Genomic DNA, 25,950 nt, shown 5'->3' with positions numbered 1-25,950 from the left:
TTACCTATTTGATACCAAATACATTTTTTTACAAAAATAGTTCAAGCAGCTGGTGGTTGTTAAGTTGGAACCTCCTCTTTCATTATATTTTAAAATATTGAAATCTTGAATCATTATAAAAACATAATAACATGTATGCATTAAATTAGACAATTGGCAGGGCATTCACTGCAAAATCCTTTTAATAGTTCTACTGGTTTCCTATCATTAACAATGATAGGGTGATTTTTATCATAGCATGTATAAATATCTCACATCAACCAGGTATTGGGAACTCTGGGTTCACTTGGCCCCTCTGTAGAATTACATTGAATGTTTAGTACAGAAACAAACCATTTGGTCTAATTAGGTCTACCAGCCTAACAACCTTTCCCCCTCATCCTTTACTATCTCTGTGTTAACACATCTTTGTTATTTGCGCAAACTACTCCATGTGGTGGCAAGTTCCTTTTCCTGTCCATCCTGTGGATAAAAATCTAACAAAGCCTTCTAAGTGAGAAGCCTGGAGTGGTCACTCCCAATTCTGATTTCAGGTTGCCTTTGTCTGTGGAAGGACCTGGAATAAAACTGGAGGCTGACATGACAAGTGATTGAGACAATCTATCCTCCGAAATAGAAGTAGGCTACACAAGGAGAATAGAGTCCAGGCATCCTGAAGCATCAAACTTATTTTTTAAAACTTCCATTTAATATTGACCTCTTCCTAAAAAGGACAGAGGGTCTGGAAATGGGAATTGTGTTAGTCCAAGAAGGAGGGGGGACTCTTCACGGCCCTCCCAGAATAATGAATCACAGTTTCCAGTATGCAAGTGCATGTAGTAACTTTGGATATTGACCCCACAATCCTCTGCATGTCTGTTCCTGTCAGCAACATTCTGTCTAAGCTATATCAAGAATGTGGTGCTGGAAAAGCACAGCAGGTCAGGCAGCATCCGAGGAGCAGGAGAATCGACATTTCAGGCATAAGCACTTGAGTGGATATGATTATAGGGCTTATGCCCAAAACGTTGATTCTCCTGCTCCTCGGGTGCTACCTGAACTGCTGTGCTTTTCCAGCACCACCTCTCAACTCTGATCTCACTTTCTCCTAGTCTAAACTGAGTGGCAGTGCAGCTGCTCCAAGATGCCGTGCATGCCAATTGACCTGCTGACGCATTGACTTCTGGTTAGTCAATGCCAAATAAATTAGAGGGATTATTGTTTATGAGCATTGACAGGTGTGATTTTAGTGTTAGTATCACATGAATTGTTAATTGTCCTCCTTAAAATTGTGCATTTTGAGAGCTGAGTTTCTGTAATCTGCAATACCTTGTATTGTCACAGGATGTCACCAAATCACCGTTTTGTAATGGATGAAAATCAAGAAAGAAACACATTATTTTGAGCAAAAGTACAACCGAACTTGAATAACTCCTCTTTGATAACTGATCACTACATATCCACTTTCTCAACTATTAAGATGTTATGCACAAAGGAATGTGCACAAGCAAGCAAACAAACAAAGTCTTACAGAAGTTTCTGGAAAAGCTCAGCAGATCTAGCACATCCGGGAAGAGAAGTCAATTCTCGGAATAGTTCTGAGGAAGGGTCACCAGACCAAAAGGTTAACTCTGGTTTCTCTTCACAGATGCTGCCAGACCTGCTAAGCTTTTCTAACAATTTGTTTTTGTTCCTGATTTACAGCAGCTGCAGTTCTTTTGGTTTTTAAACAATTGGTCTTGCACATGCAACATGGCATTGACTCTTACATACCGACATGACTTAAATGTACGTGTGACTGATCTGGCACTGATGCAGAACTGTCAGTAGATGCCATCTAATGTGTTTTGGGCTTTTACCAATGATTTTTGTGTTCAGTACCAAAGACAATAATTGAAATAGTATGTTTTGCACAAAAATGTCTGATATTATCATTGCACAGAATCCAACAGAATTTATTGTATTGTGCCCATATTACAGGATTTATCAGAACCTTCCGAGGGCTTCAAAAAGTGATAGAATAAGCACTGCTGAGCTATGGTTTAGGCTATAAATAACAAAAAATATAGTTTGAGAAGTAACAGAGAAGCGGTAGTAGCTGTATACAATGTGACCAGTTAGATTAGGGAAAATGTTAAGAGGGAGGACAATTACTCCCCACCCTAATCCTCGCGGAAAGGTCATCAATCAGCTCCTCACTGAAATCCGACACTTACAGCAATAATAATACAGTAATAATAATCAGTTTCAACTGATTGAGAATTGAGCTGCCTCTCATGAATAGCCAGTAACTCTATAGTCCTAGTAGTAGCCACTGTTGGGACTGCAGGCAGACCCTGAGAAGAAAAGGTGCATTCTAAACTTGGGTAAGTCCAGACACAAGTGAGGGGGAAATGGTGGGTCAGGTTTGAAAGTGTTTTTGAGGGGTGGGAATGAAGAAAGGGACAGTACTAGTTTAGGAAGGAGGCTGCTCCCAATGAGCACAGGAATCCTTCAAAGTTGGTGCTCACCATTCCTGCCTGTGTAGTGAAAGCTACTAGTTTGGTCATTTCGGGAAGGCGATGGCCTAGTGGTATTATCGCAGAACTGTTAATTCAGAGAGCCAGATAATATTCAGGGGACATGGGTTTGAATCCTGCCACAGTTGAATTTAATCAATAACTGGAATTAAGAGTCTAACAATGACCAGGTATCCATAGCCAGGAAAACCCATCTGGTTCACTAATGTCCTTTAGGGAAGGAAACTACCACTCTTACCTGGTCTGAGATTTTAAAAAAACTGCAGATGCTAGAATCCAAAATAGACAGGCAAGAGGCTGAAAGAATACAGCAAGCCAGGAGGCACCTCCTGATGCTGCCTGGCTTGTTGTGTTCTTCCACTCTTACCTGGTATGGTCTACATGTGACTCCAGATCCACAGAAATGTGGTGGATTCTTAACTGCCCTCTGGGCAATTTAAGAATGGGCAATAAATGTTGCCTAGCCAGTGATGCCCTCATCTTGTGAATGAATTTTATAAAATAATTGCATCTGCTTTCCCCTTCAGACCAAAACATTGCTGTGGAGACAGAAAGAGACCTTTAAATGGCAGTTAGTTGTCTTCTCAGGGGCCTGAAAGATCCAAGCTTAGATAGGCTGACTGGCACCTTACCCACCTCTGTAAATTGAGGGACAAGTTGGGCACACTAATCTCACCTACAAATATATTGGTGGGAGAACCATGAAAAACTTTACCAAAAATCCTTGTTGCAAAATCAAAACACAACTCTTGCCAAGATAGTCAGATTGTGTCTTTTTTTCTATCAAACAAAGGTAAAGATTAAAAAGATAGAGGTCACCTTGTGAAATGATGTGGTAGACTAGTTTCAGGAGAGTGTTTCAGTCCAGCAAGAAGCAAAACTGGTGGCTATCATTATAAGATAAACACCAATTAATCAAATTGAAAATTCAGAAGAAACGTATTTACCTAGAGAGTGGCAAAAATGTGGAGCTTAATCCTGTGCAGTAGTTCAGGAAAATAGTGTAGCTGCAAGGAATAGAGGGTCGTGCTGATAGAATTATATAAAGATTGATGGTGGAGGCTTGAGAAGAGTATCAATAATGTCGACGGGTCCAAAAAAAAATTCTGTTTCAAGTTATCGTGTACCTGGGGTTTCATCAGGGCCTTTGAATCCCCATCTCCAAGCTTGATGATCTTCAGAAAAATTCAACTCCGTGTGCACAGGATGTTTTCTATATTGCTGTGGTTCTGTTCTCCAAGCTGGAAGTTTTTGTTGCAAACGTTTCGTCCCCTGTCTAGGTGACATCCTCAGTGCTTGGGAGCCTCCTGTGAAGCGCTTCTGTGGTGTTTCCTCTGGCATTTATAGTGGCCTGTCCCTGCCGCTTCCGGTTGTCAGTTTCAGCTGTCCGCCGTAGTGGCCGGTATATTGGGTCCTCGACCTGGACCCAATATACCGGCCACTACAGCGGACAGCTGAAACTGACAACCGGAAGTGGCAGGGACAGGCCACTATAAATGCCGGAGGAAACACCACAGAAGCGCTTCACAGGAGGCTCCCAAGCACTGAGGATGTCACCTAGACAGGGGACGAAACGTTTGCAACAAAAACTTCCAGCTCGGCGAACAGAACCACAGCAACGAGCACCCGAGCTACAAATCTTCTCACAAACTTTGAATGTTTTCTATATTTTTTAGGTGTGACCACATTCAAAAGCATTCAAATAAAGTTTTGAAGTTTGCTTAAAGGCACAAAGAACATGTTTTCACTTTTCACTAATGACCGTTAGTGGATTTCATCAATGTATATTAAACTGAAATTCCTGTGTGCAAAATTAATTGCTTGCTTAGTTCTACTAAATTAAGATGATCAGTTGAGCTAAATTGCTCCTTGTGTGATCAGCCAAAATGACATGAACAAATACCAGTTTTTAGGGGAGGCGATGGCCCAGTGATGTTATAACTAGACTATTAATCCAGAGACCCCAGTTAATTCAATTAAAAAGTCTGGGATTAAAAGTCTAATGATTACCCATTAGGGTAGGAAAACTGCCTTACTCAGCCATTCTAGCCTCCACGTGACTCCAGACCCACAGCAATTTAGTTGACTCTCAACTGCCCTCAGGTCAATTAGGGATGGACCATAAATAAAGGCCTGGCCAGAAAGACCACATCCTGTGATAAATTTAAAGAAGTTAACAATACTTGTCTAAGTTGGTTTTTCCCTGCATATGAAACACTGAAATGTGATGAAATTTGCAGCTTCAAAACTGAGCAATTCTCTTAAGCAATAATCCTGATTAATCAGTAGTCAAATAATAAATAATGAAATAAACTCAACAATCACAAAGTCTCGGATATCAAATATTATCTTCCAATCTTGCGAACACTCCCTCAACAACTTATTTAATTATAATATTAAATAAGTATCAGACAAATTTAACTTCACAAACAGGAAATTTAAGAAACAAAATTAGACATCCACGTATAAAAATAAGAGCAGGGTGGGCCATTCAGCCCTTCAAGCAAGCTCAGTCATTTAATATGATCACAACTGATTATCCTGTTCCCAATTTCTCCCCCAAAACACTTTGATCCCTTTAGTCTTAAGACCTTGGAGTGCAGGTTCACAGTTCCTTGAAAGTGGAGTCGCAGGTAGATAGGATAGTGAAGATTTTTGGTATGCTTCCTTTATTGGTCAGTGCATAGAGTATAGGAGTTGGGAGGTCATGTTGCAGCTGTATAGGACATTGGTTAGGCCACATTTGGATTACTGTGTGCAATTCTGGTCTTCTTCCTATTCAAAAGTGGTGTGAAACTTGAAAAGGTTCAGAAAAGATTTATATGGATGTTGTCAAGGTTGGAGGGTTTGCGCTATGGGGAGAGGCTGAGTAGGCTGGGGCTGTTTTCCCCAGAGTGTGGAGGCTGAGGGGTGACCTTACAGAGGTTTATAAAATCACGAGGGGCATGGATAGGGTAAATAAACAAGGTCTTTTCCCTGGGGTGGGAGGATCCAGATCCACAAGGCATAGGTTTTAGAGTAAGAGGGCAAAAGTTTAAAAGGGACCTAAGGGGCAACTTTCACGCAGAGGGTGGTGCATGTATGAAATGAGCTGCAGAAGAAGTGGTGGAGGCTGGTACAATTACAGCATTTAAATGGCATTTGGATGGGTATATGAAGAGGAAGGGTTTAGAGGGATATGGGCCAAGTGCTGGCTAATGGGACTAGATTTCTTTAGGTTATCTGGTCGGCATGCTTCCATGCTGTACATCTCTATGACTCTATTTATACGTAACTCCTTGAAAACATTAAATGTTTTGGCCACAACTGTGTTCTGTGGCAAAGAATTCCCCAGACTTGACCATTTTGGGTGAAAAAAATTCTTATCTCTGTCCTAAATTGCTTATCCGTATGTTTAGGCTGGGACCCCTCATTCTGGATTCCCTAGTCACTGGGAACATCCTTATTGCATCTAGCCTGTCTGATTCTGTGAAAATTTTCCAGGTTTCTTTGAAATCCCCCCCCCCCCCCATTCTTTTAAATGCCAATGAAAATAGTCTTGATTGATCCAGTAGTCTATTCATATTAGTCCTGCCATCCTATAAATCAGTCTGGTAAATCTTTGTCATACTCTCTCAATAGCCAAAACATCATTCCTCAGGTAAAAACACCAAACCTGCACATAATATTCCAGGTTAGAGTTAGGTACTCAAATCCTCTTGGTACACAAGCAAACATACTATTTGCCTTCTTTAACACCTGCTGCACCTGCATGCTTACTTTCAGCATCTGATGTGCAAGACACTCAGCTCTCATTGCACCTTGCCCTTTCCCAGTCTAATACTAGTCAGATAATTATCTGTCTTTTTCCATTTTTGTTACTCACATTTTCCACATTATTCTTCATGTGCCATATATTTGCTCACTCAACTTGCCTAAATTATACAGAATCTTCTCACCGTGCACCCTCCCACCCAGCTTAGTATTGTCTGCAAATTTGGAGAAATTATATTCTGTTTCATCATCTAAATGATATATCTTGTGAATAATTGGGGCCCAAGCATTAATCCCCGCGGTACCCCACTAATCAGTGGCTGACCTGTTTATTCCTACTCTTTGTTTCCTGCTTGCCGACCTGTTCTGCATAAAGAGTTTCTACACATACAGCACATCAAAGCATGCATACAGATACTGCATTTATTTCTGAGTGATTACATATAAGTTGTAATAATATTATTCTTTGATCTGAGCTCAACCTTAGACATTTCACCAATCGTACATTTCCTGTAGATGTCTCCACAAGTGAGTGACCGGAAAATCCATTAAAATGCAGGATGCCAGCTCAGATGCTATGCAAACCACAATACCAGCAAACATGTAAAACAAAATGCAAAGCAATTTAACATGCAGCAAGTCAAAAAAGTTTTGTAAAGGAAATGTTGATATTTCAGGGTCAGCCATTGGTGGGCAAAAATCTATATAAGAAAATGTGATTGTAGTAAATAAAGACTTGCACTCAAGTAGAGACTTCCATGGCCTCAAAAAGCAGCAAGATGTCCAATAAGATCTCAGGGTTCCGATGCATAGCTCTTTAACGTACTACGAACAGGTGCAGAAAATAGTCAAGAAGGCTAATCCAAGATGGTGGCAGAATAGGGCTCCTGAGCTGGAGCATGTCTCCTTCGACTGCTTTTCTTCTTGCTTTTTTCTTTTTATAGTTTCTTTTCTTCTCTACTTACCTTCTGGAGGGAGCTTGATCGTGGAGGCAATGGCAGCGTCTGGGAGCTGAGAGTGAGGGGTTTGGTAGTCAGCCAAGAGGCTGTTGCTGTGCCCGAGCAGAATTCTGGTGGCATCGCAGAAGCAGCTGAGTCCTGGAGCAGCACCAAAGCAGAACATTGGCAGCTTGTGGCGAAGCGGCTGGTGAGCCCAGATGGCAGGTCAGAGTGATTGAGAAATTGAGTTTACATAAGGAAAGACCAGCGTGGAGCAACTGCAGGCCCATGGCTAAAGAAAGGACTGTAAATGAAATTTTTAACTTTATTTCTTATTTACTGCTTTATACTGACAATTGCAATGTTGAACTTTTAACTAATTTTTTTATTTTTCTACTTTGTATCTAAAACTTTGTACCAGCATACCTTGTATCTGAGATGGGCACTGTGATGGCAATATTGTAAACTTGTCACTGTATCCTTGTATCCCTGTACTTGAGTACATGTTGCAATAAAATCTCATTCTAGTGGAATGCAGCCTTCATATCTAAAGTGCTGGAGTACAGAGATGAAAACATCATACCTCAGTTATACTGCATTCCTGATGAAGGGATTATGCCCAAAACATTGAATCTCCTGCTCCTCTGATGCTGCCTGACCTGCTGTGCTTTTCCAATGCCACACGTTTTGACTCTACAGTTATACAAAACCCTAGTCAGACTCCATTTAGAATACGGTGAGCAGATCTGGGGACCACACCTTAGGAAGGATGTTTTAGTCCTGGAGAGTGTTCAGCACAGGGTTACAAGAATGATATCTGGACTTCAGGCATTAAGTTATGAGTACAGAAATTAGGTCTTGATTCTCTAGAATGTAGATGGTTAAAGGGTAATCTAATCAAGGTCTTCAGGATGTTAACAAGGAAAGACAGCATAGGCAAAGACAAAGATTTCCAATGACTGAAGATTCTAGAATTAGGGGTCATAGCCTAAAAATTTGGAGAGATGTTAAAAAACACTTTGGGATGAGTAAATCACAAATTTCATTTAATTTGGCTACTTATTAGGAAATCTCACAGATAATCAAACACTGAAACAATGACTTAAATTTTACTGCATTTTTGGTAACCAAAATAACTCTGTTATTAAGCAAATAAAACCTCACAACTCATTGGTGTTTACCTGATTAATATTGGAATTTAGCTACGATTCCAACCAACAGTGTCAGTCTCTGGAAGTGCCCAGGATTCAAACCTTCTGCACTGTTCTTCAAAGTCCTGCTGCTGAATAGTTCTGATGTTAGATTCTCATATAGATTTTCATCCTTCAGGTCCATGATGTCACATAATGATGATTCTTTCATCCAAATTATTGCAAAATCTGTAGCTTGCCTTCTTATCAGAAGTAGCTTCCCCATTCCTTGTTATGTTTAGCATTAACTTTCTGGTAAAAGAAAACTTTCCTGGAGTTAACTCATTAAATTCTTCAGCAAGGTGTTATGAAGTTTAAGGTGTGTACGGTACCTGGCTGTGAAATAGATATTTGAGTTTTGGTTGTTTTGACAACAATTTGAATTTAACTAATCAGTTTAAATTATGTTCCAGGATGCTAAAACCCTGTCAAGTTTGAATTTATTATTTTGCCAACATCAAACCAATAAGACGAACCAATGCAGATGTTTTGAAAATTGTAGAGAGAGCAACTGCCATCCAGATCCAGACAGATCCAAGAATTTGGAAACATTCTCTATCAAAGGTTCTTCTTCATACGAAACACATTCACACTAAAAAGAAAGAAGACAGCCCAGGGAATTCAGCAGCCAGAAGGATGAAATCACATACAACAGCGGCTGTGTGGTTTTAAAATTAAGTTGATGTAATTTTAATAAGTGCCTTATTGGAACAGCATATTGTTGTAGAGTTGGAGATAGGTAATAAGCAGTTAAGAGAAAGAAGGACCTTAAGTTGTAGATAATTGTTTAATGTTCACTTTTAGAGTTAAAACATAAATTGACATTATTTTCTTTAAATAGTGGAATTTGGGAATTCACTGTCCCTCGTATTTTAACAGAGTACAAGATGAGTTGAGCTTTTCTGGGTGTTTGGTTTAATTAACAGAGGGATTCACCGTCATCTCGTAACAAAGGCAATCAGTTGTCCTTGTGGTGTGAGGCAGCCATTCATCAAGCAATTGATAAAACACTTTTGTTTATGTAACTTTAAGTCTTCCTCAGAGACATAGCTAATTGCTTTCAAACCTGTACAAATTTGCCCTTGACTTTAATTTATTCCAGACACCATTATTGCTGCTTCAATCCATGTATATTTTATCTTTGTTGATGCTTTCAATCCATTAACAGTTTTTAAAGTTCTGAAGTTTGATTTGATTTATTATTGTCATGTGTACTGAGATACAGTGTAAAGTATTGTTTTGCATGCTAACCAGACAAATACCTTTGTGTCGTTACCCAAGGAATAAGTATTGTTTGTGTCATTGAGAACTTTTTGCTCGTCCTATCATTAGTACTGCACATTTCACACCCTGCACGTTTCACACCTGGCAGACAGGTCTCAATTGAACCTTTTGTTCATAACCCAGCATCTCCAACAATGCAGCATTGCAGCAGCATTGCAAGAGTGACCACCAAGCAAATCTGGGCAGGGAATAGGTGAGCAAGAGTAGGAACCAGGCCAGTAGCCTAGATACTTTCCAATCAGCCTGTCTTTTACGCCCCTCTGGAGGAGGAGAGACTTGAACCTCTGCCTCCTGATTCAGAGGTAGATACACTACCACCGCAAGACCGGCGCCTTATGCCAGGGTCCCTCAGCACGTGCCTACGCGCCCAGAGTGGGACTGATCCCACGTGACGCGCCGATACCACGTGACGCGCCATCGGGCCCGCCCAGGATTGTCCTCACGTGACGCCCTCTGACCGTCTGGCTCTGCCTCTGGGGTCAGTCTCCACCCACACCCCGCAACTCTCGCGAGAATCAACCTTACCGCCCCTCCCCCTCGCGAGGGTTCGTTAGTCTGCAAGATGGCGGCGCGGGGGAGATTGGCGGAGGATCCGGATCCGGGAGAGAGGCCTCTCAGCGGTGACGGCCCCATCCCGGGTTTCAGTGACGCGGATAGCTTTGTGAAGGTTGGTAGTGGTGTGTTTGTGCGGGGGGGAGGGGAGAATGATGGCGGGGACCCCCCCCCTCCCCCCCTCCTTCATGTGTTCTTCAACACCGACGTGGACGGTGGTGGGTAGGTCCGTCAGCCGGGGGTGATGATGGTGGGGGAGGGGGCGGCTGTCATTAGGGGTTGCCCTAGCCCTAGCCCTAGCCCTAGCCCTAGCCGGACAAATGCCACAAGATTTCATGTGCCCTAGCTCCCCTGACTGTATTTACTGTGGCACCATCTGACCAACTACTGGGTTAGGGATGATCGTGGGCAATACATAAATGAAAGGTCTTCAGATCAGGCAGCAGCTCAGGATTGAGATCTGACACTGGTCCCCTCAATGTCTCTCCCATCGTCACCCATTCAAACCCTTTGAACTGACTGCAATCCGTGCTCTCAATTCCAATCCTGACTTTGTGATCAAGCCTGTGGTGCTGCTTTTGTGTGGTGTACTGGCCTCTACGTTGCAGAGGCTGAGTGCCAGCTCTAGGATGCCTCTTTTCTCCCCCTGGACCGTGACCCCACCATCGAACATTGAGTTGTTGGATCTACAATGGTCACTAACTTTATTTCATCTGGTGATTTCCATCACTGCCACCAACTGTATCTAAACTCATAGTCGCACACCCCTGCACAGCCCATTTCCACCTCGTTCACAAAATCCACAAACAGGATTACCTGGGAAGACTCATTGCTTTTGCCTGCTCCTACCTCACAGAACTCATCTCTTTCTAGCTCAACTTGTTTTTTTTCCCCTCATCCAATACCTTCCCACTTACATCCACAATTCCTTTGACACTTTTCGTTAATTTCAAAATTTCTAATTCATGGGCTCCAGGCGCTTCTTCCTCCAATATATGCACAATCCCGTTACTCATCCATGCCCAATCAGGATGGTCTCGGGCCTGCAATGTCGTCTTGGAAAAAAAAGCTTGAACTGTTCTCATCCTCCACCACCACCCTTCTCCACTTGGCCAAGCTCATCCTCACTTTAAATAGCTTCTCACTTTCTTCAGGACACCAGTCTGGTCATGAGTACCCACGTGGGGCCCAGTTATGCCTGTCTCTGTGGGTAATGTGGAACATTCCTTTTTCCAGTTCTACTACTTCCTTCTCTCATCTGGAATTGGAAACGTTTATCAACTTTGCTTCCAATTTCAACTCCGCTCACACCTTCACCTGGTACATCTCTGAATCTTCCCTTTCTGGGAATAGGCTGGCCACCAGTATACACTACAAACTCACTGACTCCCACAGTTACTATCACTATATGACCTCTCACCCTGCTTTCTGTAAAGACTATTCCATTCTTTCAGTTCCTCCGTCTCTATTACATTTGTTCTGATGATGTCAACTTTGACAAGGGGGCATTCAAAATATCCAACTTCTTCCTCAGCTGTGGCTCTCAGGGACCCCATTGCTCGTACTTTGGCCCTCAATCCCTCTCCATTTCCAGCACTTTGGCCTTCATCCCCTCTGTTCTCTCTCACAACAGTGATAGGATCCCCTTTGTCCTCATCTACCATCCCACTAGCATCCAAAGGACCATCAGCCGCCATTTCCACCATTCCCTTCATCTAGCCTAAAAGGCCAACCTGTAATTTTAAATCAGTGTGACTTAATTCTCAACCCACCTACAAGAAGTAACCTATTCTCATTAGGCTACCCCTTCTTCAAGGTAACTGTTTAGTAACTCTTCCCACTTCCAACACATTTAGATTTTTGATTGAATTCCCCACAGTATGGGAACAGGCCCTTCAGCCCAACAAGTTCACATGATCCTCCAAAGAGCAACACACCCAGACCTATTCCCCTACATTTACCTCTGACTAATGCACCTAACACTACGAGCAATTTAGCATGGCCAATTCACCTAACCTGCACATCTTTGGATTGTGGGAGAAAGCTACAGCACCCAGGAAAAACCCATGCAGACTGGGGAGTACGTGCAAACTCCACGAGGCAGGAATCGATCCCCGGTTCCTGGTGCTGTGAGCCAGCGGTGCTGTGAGCCAGCAGTGCTAACCACTGAGCCACCATGCTGCACTTACATCATTCCTTAAATAAAAAGACCAAAACTGCACATTTGATCTTGTTTTATTTTGGGCTACCAGATTGCTTTGTGATTTAGGGACATAACATCTAATCAGTCAGTGTATTTTTCTCTCCCCTTTGTGCAGCATGTTTTGGGGACAGTGGTTTCAACTACCAAAGCCTCCAATGGGCTTCCTCAACCAGGTGATGAGTTTGACTTTTACCGGAGTTTCCCTGGATTTCAATCTTTCTGTGACACCCAAGCTGATCGTCTCCTGAGCTGGTGAGAAATCATAACAGATGCACTTTTTAATCAAGAGAACGTGCAAAAATGTGTACTTTAATTTCTAGCTATCAGAGCAGATAATAACATCACTTAGTGATACCGATATGGAATATTCTAGATTTAATTCCCAGTTTGTGTCACATTTACTGAGACAAGGCAAGATAGCAATTTGGGTGCTCCAATTATTTTTCCTAAAGTTGGAAAGGAATGAAATCAATTGAATACTGCTAACAGCGGTTCACAGTTGCCCTGTGAACGGGTCGGATCTGGAAAGATCAGATAATGGAGCTGGACCATTTCATCACCCAGAAATGTATGAATCTTTGGAGTTCTGTACTCCACAGAGCTTTGGGACTCTTGGTCATTGAGTATTTTCAAGGCTGAGATGGATACATGTTGAGAGATTTGTGGATCAGGTAAGAAGGAGAACTTGAAGTCAATGATCAGCGTTAATCTTAATAATTGGCAGAGTAGGCTTCAGGAGCCATATGTCATACTGCTGCTTCCAATTCTGATATTCTTACGACAATGGGAATTGGGTTTTCCTTTGAACCTGCACTTTAGTTGTCTGCTAATGATCAATTTCTGGATTTACAAGAAAAATACTGGATTATTGCTGGGGGTAATGAGAGAAAAGGTATGGCAGGAATTTTTGTGCTGCTTTGAGTTTGCTGCTCTTGAAGGTTGGATGCCCTTGTTAAACGGGAAGATGTAGTCACTATCCAGAATAGATAAGCTACTTCAAAAAGTACTATAATCTACTTCTGAATTGAAGTGAGGTGAGCCTTCATGATAGATACCTCATCTATTACATGGCTGAAAAAGATCTGTATTAAAAGCATCTCAGCAGCAATGTATATATTTGATTCTCCTTCCATCATGTTATTTCCTCGCTAGTGTTTAACAATAAAATTTTATTATATTCAGATATCATTAAGATCTTTCCTTTTGTACTTAAGCTAATTTTTGTGTTCAGACTCATTGGTTAATTGTGAATTGTCACTCAGACGTTGGTAAAATATGGTGGTGTGAATGTAAAATGGTTGTATTACATCAATCTGAACTAGAATAGTTACTGATCTTATCCTTCAATCTCACTTTCAGACAGCAGAACTATAATATTAAAGAAATATCTGGTAATGTCTGTGATTGATGTAATTTTAGGTGATAAAATTAACATCACACGAGTAATGAAACAGTGTTTTTCCAATAGGGTTTTGGTATCAGTGCTGTTAATAAGTCTTGTTATCACTCTGCTCTGGATGAACTTGTTATACTGACTTACTACGAAAGATTATTAATTTTCAAAAATTTAATTTTGCAGCATGAGTCAGCTTATGCAGTATCATGGCTGTCGAAGCCACATCAGAGTCCGTAACAAAGTGACAGAACTGGAGGACAAATTTGACTTGTTGGTGGATGCAAATGATGTTATTCTTGAACAAGTTGTATGTATGACACAGCTGTTATTGTATCTTATGTTTATATTAATGTTTTTGCAGATATGGACCCATGAACTGAGAAAATGTGTAGCAGAATTATCCAGAAAAATGTAGCTGGAATATGTGAATGTTGCAGTTTTTCCAAGTCTGATTGGATACAGTGGACTGATAGTGTATGAGTTGCAGTAAATAATAAACAATATTTCTGAGTTGCTCATTAACATTTTCACTTTGAAATTGTACCCAAACCATTTTTATTATACTGTGATTTATTTGTTTTTTTTAATGAATTAATCAAAGTATTTTCCTGAGTCCAGTCTATACTCTATACAGGAAGGAGGGAGAGATGAGAGTAAGCAAGACCTAGAACTCAAAATTCATTTGTTACAGATTTATTCTGACAACTAAAATGTTGGATTTTTTTTTAATGAACGACATATCCCTGAGAATTTTAATCTGTCTAAACTTCCATGTCGTGAACTTTCCTGACCTCTTGTTGGATTTATCATTTTAGGGTATTTTACTGGATGAAGCTTCAGGTGTGAACAAGAATCAGCAGCCAGTTCTCCCAGCAGGACTTCAACCTCCAAAGACCATCATCTCCAGCTGGAACCGCAAGGTAAGTTCGGATTGATTTCTGTTGCACATGGGTCAAATAAAGTACAGGCACTAAGTATGCAAATACTGGACTTGAATTGGCACAATCGCGGGTCTACTTGCAATCATCTCTCAATGAATAAAGCATTGGATTATGTAAAAGTGCACATCACTAGTGAAAAGCAGCTCCTAATATTTTCAATCCGTTCCCTTTGCAGAATACTGAAATGAAGAAATCAAAGTCTGAAACGTTCCGTCTGTTTCATGCAAAAAACATTCCACGACCTCAGGTGAAGTTCAAAGAGAAGGTCGACAATTCCAACACTCCTTTTGTGCCAAAGCTCTTCATCAAACCCAATGCCTTGAAGCCACTCCCTGCAGGTATAACCCAGTAAGCTTACTAACCTGATGCTGATGTAAATAAGGTCTGACTCGGGTTGTTTGACAAGCATTTCTCGGCTGCAGTTTTTTTAAAAGTAAATTTGTAGATCAAAGTTTATCTTGTGTGGTTAAATTAGTGCTTACAACTTGGGATAACAGCTGGTTAAAATTGCAATTCTCGAAATCATTGAAAGCAAAATTCAGATCACAGTTGTTAGCAAAATATATATAGTTTATTATTTCTGAGTAAATAACTTATGGTATTTTGTTGAAAAATTTAATCCTCAGCTTTGTACTTATCTGACATTTGTGCTCAAATATCTGTCTATCCCAGCCTTCAATGTATCCAACAATGCATAATCTGTAACTCTGAGGTAGAGTAACAAAGATTCAGAACTTTCGGATTAGTTCTTCCTTGTCTCAGTCTGAAATTATTTGTCAGATGACTGATTCTTCACCTGCCTTTGGCTTAGGTTCCTGACCAGGTGGAAACAATCTTAATGCCTCCACTATCGCGCCCCTTCAGGACCTTCTATGTTTCAATTACATCAACCCTTATTCTCTGGGAGTTTAGAAGAACATAATGCCAATTTATTCAGCCTGTCATAATAAGGCAACTTTCACCTAAGAAACAACCTATAAAACTTTCACTGTACTGTCTAAAATGCAAATATACGGTCTGTTCTGCTATAGTGCAGTAGTTCCATTCTCATGCAATCCTGTGCTTCAAGAAAATCGTGTAATAGCAGCACCATTTAAACTAATGGGGCTGGAACCGCATTGTAACTAATATACACTTTAAATATTTGCGCTCTCGAAACCATGTCCCCAATTCGTCAATCGCGTGACAGCACATTTACATTAACGAAATACGTATTATAGGAGAACTACCTGTATTCTTCCTTAAATATGAAGAAAACAACTACTCACAGTATTCTAGATGTTGTCGTCAAAGCCCTGTACAATTGTAGCAAGATTGTAGTCCAGCTGTTTTGCAGTAAAGGCCAACCTACCATTTGCCCTACTTGCGGTATTTGCACATTTATTTTATGTCATTTTATGACCACACTCAAATGTCTTGAACATCCACCTTTACAAGCGTCAACCTTTCAGAAAATATTCTGGTCTTCAGTGCTTGACTAAAAAAAATAATTTCCAACTTTCCCACATTATACTCCATCTTCCATTTTGTTGCCCACTCCCTTGACCTGTCTATTTCACTTTGTAACCTCTGAGTATTCCTGACAGTTTCTTTCCAAATAGCTTTGTATAATTAGTGGGTGAAGATTGGGGCTGACGTAATGCTGAACTTGTGTTTCCCCTTTGCTGAGGCACACTCTAAGCTGAACTTGGACTTAACAGAAAATGGGGAATTTGGGTAAGATTAGTTACCTCCTCTCATGTCTTCCCCTCATGTCTTCTCTAAATCTCTGTCCACTCAGCTTAAAAATTTTCTGGTCCCAATTTCTAAATTGGGGCAAGGCAAATTTTGATGGAATTCAAACAAGAGCTTACAGGGGTTGATTGGAGTACAGAACAACCTTGATTATCCGAACATCAATTATCTGAATTTCGGATTATCAGAACAGGATCTCAACGTCCTGTAAAAGTGCTATCCATTATCTGTACAATCCATTATCCGAACTCTCAATTATCTGCCTGTCTAGTTCGGAGATTGTTCTGTAGTTTGTTTGCAGGCAAAGGGACTTCTGGCAAGTGGAAGGGCTTTAAAATTGAGATGACACGCACGCAGATGGCAAGCAACATGAGTTCGACTGGGATAACACTATTATTATAGGACAAGCCAAACAAAGTACAGCCAGGGAATTCCTAGAGGCATGGCACTCATCCACAGATTCTATCAACAAACATATCGACCTGGACGCAATATACCGGCCACTGCAGCGGACAGCTGGAACTGACAACCGGAAGCGGCAAAAACAAACCACTATAAATGCCAGGGGAAACATCACAGAAGCGCTTCACAGGAGGCTCCCAAGCACTGAGGATGTCACCTAGACAGGGGACGAAACGTCTGCAACACAAATTCCCAGCTCGGCGAACAGAACCACAACAAAGTGAGATAGCTAGAGTTTAAGATCTGTGTGTACCTGTGAGGGTGAATGGCAAAGTTGGCAGGAATAGGGAGCCCTGGATGACGAGACATATTGAGGCTCTGACCAGAAAGGAGGAGGAGGTGTGGCTCAGGAACAGGCAGCTGGGATCAAAGGAATCGCTGGAGTTTACAGGGAATACAGGAGTTTACTGAAGAAGGAAATCAGGAAGGCAAAAGGGGAGCATGAGATAACCTTGGCTGAGAAGATTAGGGTGAATCCAAAGAGGTACTTTTAAGTATATTAAAGAAAAAAGACTAACTGGAGAGAGAATAGGGCCTCTCAAAGACCAAAGTGGACATGTATGTGTGGAACCACGGGAGATGGGAGAAGTTCTCCTCTGTGTTTACCATGGAGACAGCCATGAAGACTTGAGAACTTGGGGAAGTTAGTGGTGATATCATGGGGACAGTCCATATCACATTAGTGGACCTGTTTGATGTATTAGAATGTATGAAGGTGGATAAATCCCCTGGCTGATATTTTTATATCATCGTTAGCCACGGGTGAGGTCCCAGAAGCCGAGAGGTTGGAAAAAGTTGTCCCGTTATTCAAGAAGGGCTGAGAAAAGCCTGGGAACAAAGACCAGTAAGCTTAGCATCTGTGGTGGGTAAGTTACTTGAGAAGATTCTGAGAGATAAGATATATATGGATTTGGAAAGACAGTGTTTGATCAGGAGTAGTCAGCATGGGAGTGAGTGAGTGGGAGATCACTCTTCACACATTTGATGAAGTCACCAGGAAGGTTGACGAGGGCAGCACGCTAGACATAGTCCGTATGATTTCAGTAAGGCATTTGCTAAGGTTCCAAGTAGTAGGCTGCTCTGGAAGGTTGGATCGCATGGAATCTGGGACAACTGGCAAATTGGATACAAAATTGGCTTGATGGAAGGAAGCAGAGAGTAATAGTGGAAGGATGCTTGTCAGACTGGAGGCCTGTGACTAGTGGAGTGCCTCTGGGGTCGGTGCTGGCCCATTACTGTTCTCTATATTAATGCTTTTGGAAGAGAATGTACAAGGCACGATTAGTAAGTTTGCAGATGACACTAAAATAGGTGGTATCGTGGACAGTGAGGAAGGTTATCATAAATTGCTGCAGGACCTTGATCAACTGGAGAAAGTGGGCTGAGAAATGGCAAATGGAGTTTACTATAGATAAGTTTTTAAGGTCATGCATTTTGCAAAGATAAATCAAGGTAGGGGTTTCATGGTGAGTGGTAGGCCTTAAAGAGTGAAGTGGAACAGAGGACCTTGGAGTTCAGGTTAACAGTTCTCTGAAAGTGGAGTCACAGGTAGACAGGGCAGTGAAGAAGGCTTTTGGCACACTGGCCTTCACCAGTCAGGGCATTTAGTATAGAAGTTGGGAAGTTATGTTGCAGTACAGGACATTGATGAGACCACACTTGGGGAATATTATGTTCAGTTTTGGTCACCTTGTTATCGAAAGGATGTTATTAAACTGGAAAGAGTGCAGAACAAATTTATAAGGATGTTGCCTGGATTCAATGAGTTATAGGGAGAGGTTGGACAAGCTGGGACTTTTTTCTTCATAGTGTAGGAAACTGAGGGGGAACATTATAGAGGTGTATAAGATCATAAACATGGATAGAATGAATGCACTCAGTCTTTTTCCTAGGGTTGGGGAATCAAGAACTAGAGGGCCTCAGTTTAAGGTTAGAGGGGAAAGAGTAAAGGGAAACCCTAAGGGCAACATTTTTACACAGAGGGTGGAATATATTTGGAATGAGCTGCCAGCGGAAGTGGTTGAGGCGGGTACATTAACAACATTTAAAAGGCATTTGGACAAATACATGGATATCGGCCAATTACAGGGAAATGGGGTTAGTGTGGATGGACATTTTGGTTGGCAAGGATCAGTTTGGGCTAAAAGGCCTGTCGCTGTGCTGTGAGACTCTATGACTCTAGTTTTGAAAACCTCCTTCCTTAGAGAAAAGGTACCTATTATAGACCCTGTCCATGCGCCTCATGATTTTATAAATCTCCCTAAGGAGCTCAACCTCCTATGCTCCAGTGAAGAAAAAATCCTGTCCAGCCTTTCTTTATAGCTCAAACCTTCCATACTTGGCAACATCCTGTTAAATCATTTTTCTCCCACTTTTCAACCTTCTTCAGCTTAATAATATCCTTTCTATAACGGAGTGACCAGAACTGGACACAGTTCTCCAGAAGAGGCCTCACCAACATCCTGTATGACCTCAACATGTCTTCCCAACTCAAAACTTTGCACTTTGAGAATTATATGCTATTTAAGTAAGGGGACAAAAACTGTGTACAACTCCAATTGAGGTCTCTCTAAAGTATGTAACTACAGCAAGATATCTCTTTATTCCTGTGTTCAAATCTCTTAGCAATGAATGCTCACATGCCATTTGCTTTCCTAATTGCTTGCTGCATCTACATATTAACTTTTAAATGACTCATAAACAAGGACACACAGGTCTGTTTGCATATCCACACTTCCCAAACCCCCTCCATTTATGTAATATTCTTATTTTCTGAATTTCCTATAAAAATAAATAATTTCATAATTATTCACATTATATTCCATCTGCCATTTCACTCACTTAACCTGTCCAGGTCCTATTTGAAGCCTCCTTAAGTTATCCTCTCAGTTTGTATTCCCACAAATTTGCTGTCATTGGCATACTTGGAAATCCTTAGTTCAAATCATTTGTATAGATTATGAACAGCTGAAGTCCTAACACTGATTCTTGCAATGCCCCATTAGTAACAGCCTGTAATCCTGGAAATAACCTATTGTCTGTTTTCTGTCTGTTAACCAATTTTCAGTCCATAATATATTTTTCCCCAATCCCATTTGTTCCAAGTTAATTTAGTAACTTTCTGCATAGGATCTTCTCAAAAGCCTCTGAAAATTCAAATATAAAGAATGCACTGGTTCTCAACATACTCAAAAAAAAAACTGCAACAAATTTCCCATGTTGAATCTAGCCAATGTCACCATTCTTTCCTGACTGTCTTATCGTATCCTTTATTGTAAATTCTAACATTTTCCTTACTACTGAAGTTAAAATACTAGGTTATCAATTTTCCCTCTAATAGTGGGGTTACATTTGCAAACATTTGCTATTGAATATCAATTTGATTACAAACTCTTGTAGGAGATCATCATTGCCTGCCAAATATGTGGTGACTTGTTTCCCATCAGCCTAAGCCTGCATGTTGTTCAGGGTGTGTCAGCCTAAACTGCTTTATGTTCTGTAGTTTGTGAATAAAGCTCCACACTGAAATCATTGACAAATGCCCCCTTTGATGAATGAGCTGGAGATAGTTGGGTTGAGGAGATTGTTGCAAGAAGCTCATACAGTGGTGTCCTGTGAGTGAGATGCATGTCTTCCAGCAATCAGAAAAAAAGATCCTTTATCTCTTTTAAGTATATGCCCAGCCAAGAGAGTGTATCCCTGATCGTAATTAACTTCAGCTTTGCTAGGGCTCCTTGACAACACTCTCAGTGAATTGATGCCTTGATGTTAAGGACAGTCACTTTCACCTCGTCTGTAATTCTGCTGTTAGTCCATACTTGGATAAATGAGTGAGGAGTTGAGTAGCCTGTCAGGACTCAAGCTGAAATGATTGCCGTGCAAGTGCTGCTCTTCAGCACTCTGAATGGTGCCTTTCATTGCTTTGCCAGTGGCTCATAGTAGGCTAATGGGGCATTATTGGCTTGAAAGGATTAATCAGTTTTTTGTGGACATACGTGGGCAGTTTTCTATTTTTGGAAAGATGACCAGGTTGTAGTTGTACTGAAGAAACCTTGGCAGAAGACCTGGGGTGTTCTGGAACACCAAACTGCAATATTATAGCCAGGATATTGCTGGGACCTATAGTTGTTGCTGTATCCAATATGTTCAGCTGTTTCTTGCTATCATGTTGCATAAATTGAATTGGCTGAAAACTAACTTGCTTGATGGACCCTTTGAAAGGGCTGTATTGAATCATTTTACAGACAGAAGAGCCAAGTAATTGTTGTAAATGCTCCATTTTGATTTTACTAATCTATAGGTCCCTGAACCTTCAGTGTTAATTAAAGATGCTATATTCCACTTATTTTATGATTCTAGCAGGAGTTATTTTAGAAAGCCAAAGCTGACCAGTAGGTTCCCTTGTGAAGGAATCTACAGTATTTGCAACTGATTTATAAATCAAATTGTGAGCCTTAAGTAGCGCACAGTGTCAAGTAGCAATACTCAGCTGCATTGCGTAATAATAACAAAATTATGCTCCTAGTTGCTCAAGCCCAAGCCAGTCAAAAATAAGCACCTAACCATTCTAAACCCTTCTTCCAGCATTTGGCTGGTAGCCTTTTATGCCTTGGTATCGCAAGTACACATCTAAATACTACTTAAATGTTATTAGGGATTCTGCTGCTACCAGTCTCTCAGACAGCGAGTTCCAGATTCCCACCGTCCTCTGGATGAAAACATTTTTCCTCATGTCCCTTCTAACCTTCTGCCCTTTACCTTGCATCTGTGCCCCTGGTCATTGATGCTTCCATCGAGTGAAAAAAAAACCTCTTACTGTTAATCATGTGTATGCCCCCATAATTTCATACATCTCAATCATGTCTATCTTCAGTTTCCTCTGCTCCAAGAAAAACAACCCAATCTATGGAATCTTTCTACAACTAAAACTCAGACAACATCCCGATAAATCTCTGCACCTGCTTGTGCAATCCTATCCCTCCCACATGTGGATACCAAAATTGCGCTCAATACTTCAGCTCTGGTCGAATGGCATTGTGTACATAAGTTTCTTGCTCTTGAACCCTCTACCTTAGCTAATGAAGGCAAGTATCCCATATGTGTTCTTAACCACTTCTTCTACCTGTCCTGCTACCTGAAGGAACCAGAGGGCTTGCACAGTCAAGATCCCTCTAATCCTTGGTGTCTGATCCCAGGATCTTACTGTTCTTCGTGTATTCCCTTGCTGTGTTTGTCCAGTCCAAAAGCACCTCACACATATTCAGATTCCGATCACTTCATCTGTTTACCGTCCTTACTGTTTACCACCCTGCCAATTTTTATATCATCCGTTTACTTACTGATCAACCCTTTACATTCAAGCCATATCATTTAAATATAGCACAAACAGGAAGGGCCCCAACAGTGATCCCTGTGAGACTGCACTGGACACAGGCTTCCAGTCATAAAAACATCCTTTGACCTTCTGCCTCAACTTTTTGCTGCTCTTGCTTTTGCTATCAGTCTCAAACGAGGACCTTCTCAAAATCCTTGCTGAAGTTCAAGTAGACTGACAAATGTATTGCCTTAATCTACACACTCGTTTCTTCGAAAAATTCAGTGAAGTTTGTTAAATATAAACTCACCTGAACAAAACTACACTGACTGTACTTGATTAATCCCAGCCTCTCCAAGTGCAGATTAATTCTGTCACTCAGAATTCATTCCAATAATTTCTGCTGAGGTTAGACTGGCTGGCCTGTAATTTTCTTGTTTATCCTATCCTCCCTTCTAGAATAACTGTACCATGCTGGTTGTCCTCCAGTCATCTGCCACCTCTCTTCTGGTATTATTGAAATTTGGCTAAAGGAGTTGCAAATAAGAAAACGTTTCCAATTTCCTCCAGCAAATGAGAGAACTCTGCTTCCAATTTCCAAACATCAGAATTAATCCATTTACTTTGAACTTTTACACTCAAGCTGAGTCAAAATCCTTCCTAATACGCTGTATCTTAACCTCAAGAGCTATGAGGCTAACCACCATTTCCTGATGACAACTAAATGGTTAATAGTAAGTACTGACCTATTTAGTGATGTCTATATTCCACAAATGAATCAGTTGAAACATGCTTTTGTCCTTTGTTCAACCAATGTCCTTCCTGTGTCTTTAAAACTGTGTAAATAAGGTGCTTCTAGAATCTGTTTTCAGTATGATGAAGCATCTCAGGTGGTGATTTCTCCATGTGCTGTAAGTAGCAAATCACCAGTGTGGTTCCTCACAGTGATAGCCTGCCGGGCATCCCCCGATATCAGGGAACGTTTGCAACCAGGAGTTCAAGATCACGCGTGTATTTGCTTCATTGATGCTAAAAGTGTTCTGAGTCTCCTTGCAATGTAAATATGACCAGTTTCGAGTCTAATGCAAGATGTATTTCTATTTGTTATATGCTATCACTGAGATCATTTAATCACTCTTGTTTCTGGGTTGGTAGTTCTTTTAAACAGACAAAGTCGAATGGAACGCCCAGAGGATCTTGATGTGCCAGCAGCATTGGCTGACTTTATTCATCAGCAGAGAATGCAGCATAGTGAGCAGGACATGTGAGTGATGATTAAAGTGCACTCTTGTGACTCAAGCATTAACCTGATGACACCAAAAGGGGTACTGAGAGGCAGGATTGGGAGAGTAGATATATCTCAGATTTGAAGAATTATGCTCTTGCTCCTCCACCACCACCAGTGTTGAAGTGATACTGTCATAGTAGCATAGTGAGAAGATTAATGTCAGTGATCAACAAGTTGAAAGCTGTAAGATGTGTATGTATACACTAGAAACAATGTTTCTTTGGCATACATGTGTGGGATAAGTGGACCAAAGGTAAAGAAGTAGTTTGTGAAAAAAAATTAATTTCTGCCACGATTTGCTGGGAATATAAAGTTTCTGCTAGTCTCATTTTACTTCAAACTTTTGTGTTCTTCTACTTTTGCAGGCTTGCACATCCATACCAGTATGAGCTGAATCATTTTGAACCATCTGAGTCTGTACTTGCTAAAACAGAACCACAGGTCAGTGATGAAAAGCTGAACATTGAACGTCTTGCATTTTACACTTACGTTATGAAGAAGATGGTGCAAGTAGAGCTTGAATGCATAAGTGGCAAGTCCACAGTTTTATTTTGTGCAGCAAGGAAAACAGGCAAAACTATCCTTGATAGTCTTATAGTTTGAAGGATTTCTGAGCTGCTCTCTTGATTGTTAAGTAGGGACCCTAAGTGAGAAAAGCAGAAGAAACTGGACAAGTAAAACAAAAGCTTAAACAGTATACTACAGTTTTCTCACACTTCTCATTTCCAGTGCATGGTTTGATATGGAGGACTAAGAAGATCAACTTGCTTTCTTTTAAGTTGCAAAAGGTGCATGGAATGAAAAATGTTGTACCTTCATAAACATTCAAGAAGCACCTGAATGAATGCATGAATTGGAAGGAAATAGAGGGATATGGATGCTGTAAGAGACGACAGTTTTATTATGAAAGGGCAAAATGTGTCGGCACAGGCTTGGGGGGCTGAAGGGCCTGATCCTGTGCTGTTTTGTTCTTTGTTCTATTTACTCACAAAGTAATGAACGCACAAACTAGTAACAACTGCAAATAACTTCTGGTGAAGTCTCTTAGAACTGTGAGGACACTGAACTCAGATTTGCTCCTTTATCCTCTGTAGATGTACAAACCTCTGTCTGAGACCAACTTTCAGTTAATCACAACTTTCGATGAATTGGTGGAACTGAATGAAAAACTCTCAAAATGTAAAGAATTTGCAGTGGATTTGGAGGTAAGAATAAACAGTGAGCTGATATGCATATTTACCAAAATATTACAACCTATAGTATTGTCTCTAACACTTGGAGACACTTGCTAGTTACTTATTTTAAATTCTGCAAAAGTCTTTGATGTATTTTGACTTCAATGTGTACAGTTCAATTTTCAGTTTAGTTAAATGATTACTCTAGACAGTTTCTAATTCATCTTGACATCATTGTCACAGAAATGCCTTATTGTTTGTGTGACAGCGTTTTAGCTTGCCAATGGCTTACTTTGCATAATATCCAGAATTTAAAATTATTAGTACTATAAGTAATGCGTCCTGTTTCATTTTTGAGTGGAGGCTTTCTTTTTAATTTAACCTACTTTTCTAATCAACCTGATCAGAGATGTTATTACACACCTCTGGACCAGGTGGGACTTGAACCTGGGCCTCCTGGTTCAGGGGTAGGGGCACTACCACTGTGCCACAAAAGGGCCCCCTTAAACACCACGCTCCCAGTCGTCTGAGACTAGAATCAAACCAAGGTCCCTGGCAGCAGTGCTAATCACTGAGCAACCAGGCCACCTGTGGCTCGAGGCATGAAAGAAGAGCTTGATAACAAATCCTTTGCAATTCAGTTTAAAAGCATGACTGCTAGTTCCTTTTGAAGTTTACTGGTAGCTATTCCAGTTCAGGAAGGGTTAGTAACTGTCCAGGGAATATGTAATTGATTGTAGCTATTCAAATTGGAGAGCCAGTGTGGAACCTTTAAAGACCAGTTAGATAAGACAACTTTCAGCTAAAACTCGTTTATTTTAATTTCATTCATTCACTGGATATGGATATCACTGAAAGCCTGAATTTATTGTCATGCAGGTATAACGGAATGGCTTGCTATGCCTTTTCTGAAGCCATTTAAGGGTTTACCAATTTGGTCAAGGTCTAGAATCACATACCGACCAGAAAGGACAAGAACATTGATGAATGAGAGAACTTTATATGGGATGGCGTTTTTACAGGGGCAGGGTGGGAGGAGGTGTAGTCTAGGTAGCTGTGGGAGTTGGTCGGTTTATAGTAAATGTCCGTGTTGATTTGGTCGCCCGAGATAGAAATGGAAAGGTCTAGGAAGGGGAGGGAGGGGTCTGAGACGGTCCAGGTGAATTTGAGGTCGGTAAAGTATGTTGGTAAAGTGGATGAACTGTTCAACCTCCTCGTGGGA

General features: G+C 40.9%; 1 protein-coding gene across 1 annotated transcript in view; it reads left to right on the top strand.

Moving 5' to 3' along the window:
• Positions 1-10,192: 10,192 nt before the first annotated feature.
• Positions 10,193-25,950, top strand: part of exosc10 (exosome component 10) — a 62,908-nt gene continuing 47,150 nt past the window's right edge. The window contains exons 1-8 of the mRNA XM_043675587.1: positions 10,193-10,330; positions 12,534-12,670; positions 13,998-14,121; positions 14,630-14,734; positions 14,931-15,093; positions 23,421-23,529; positions 23,919-23,994; positions 24,648-24,758. Coding sequence (XP_043531522.1) covers positions 10,226-10,330; positions 12,534-12,670; positions 13,998-14,121; positions 14,630-14,734; positions 14,931-15,093; positions 23,421-23,529; positions 23,919-23,994; positions 24,648-24,758 — 930 coding nt within the window. The 5' untranslated portion in view covers positions 10,193-10,225. The remainder of the gene's footprint in view (positions 10,331-12,533; positions 12,671-13,997; positions 14,122-14,629; positions 14,735-14,930; positions 15,094-23,420; positions 23,530-23,918; positions 23,995-24,647; positions 24,759-25,950) is intronic.

The sequence above is a fragment of the Chiloscyllium plagiosum genome, chromosome 34 (genome assembly GCF_004010195.1).
Source record: "Chiloscyllium plagiosum isolate BGI_BamShark_2017 chromosome 34, ASM401019v2, whole genome shotgun sequence".
NCBI classification, from domain to species: domain Eukaryota; kingdom Metazoa; phylum Chordata; class Chondrichthyes; order Orectolobiformes; family Hemiscylliidae; genus Chiloscyllium; species Chiloscyllium plagiosum.
This window is presented reverse-complemented; position numbering and strand designations above follow the sequence as displayed.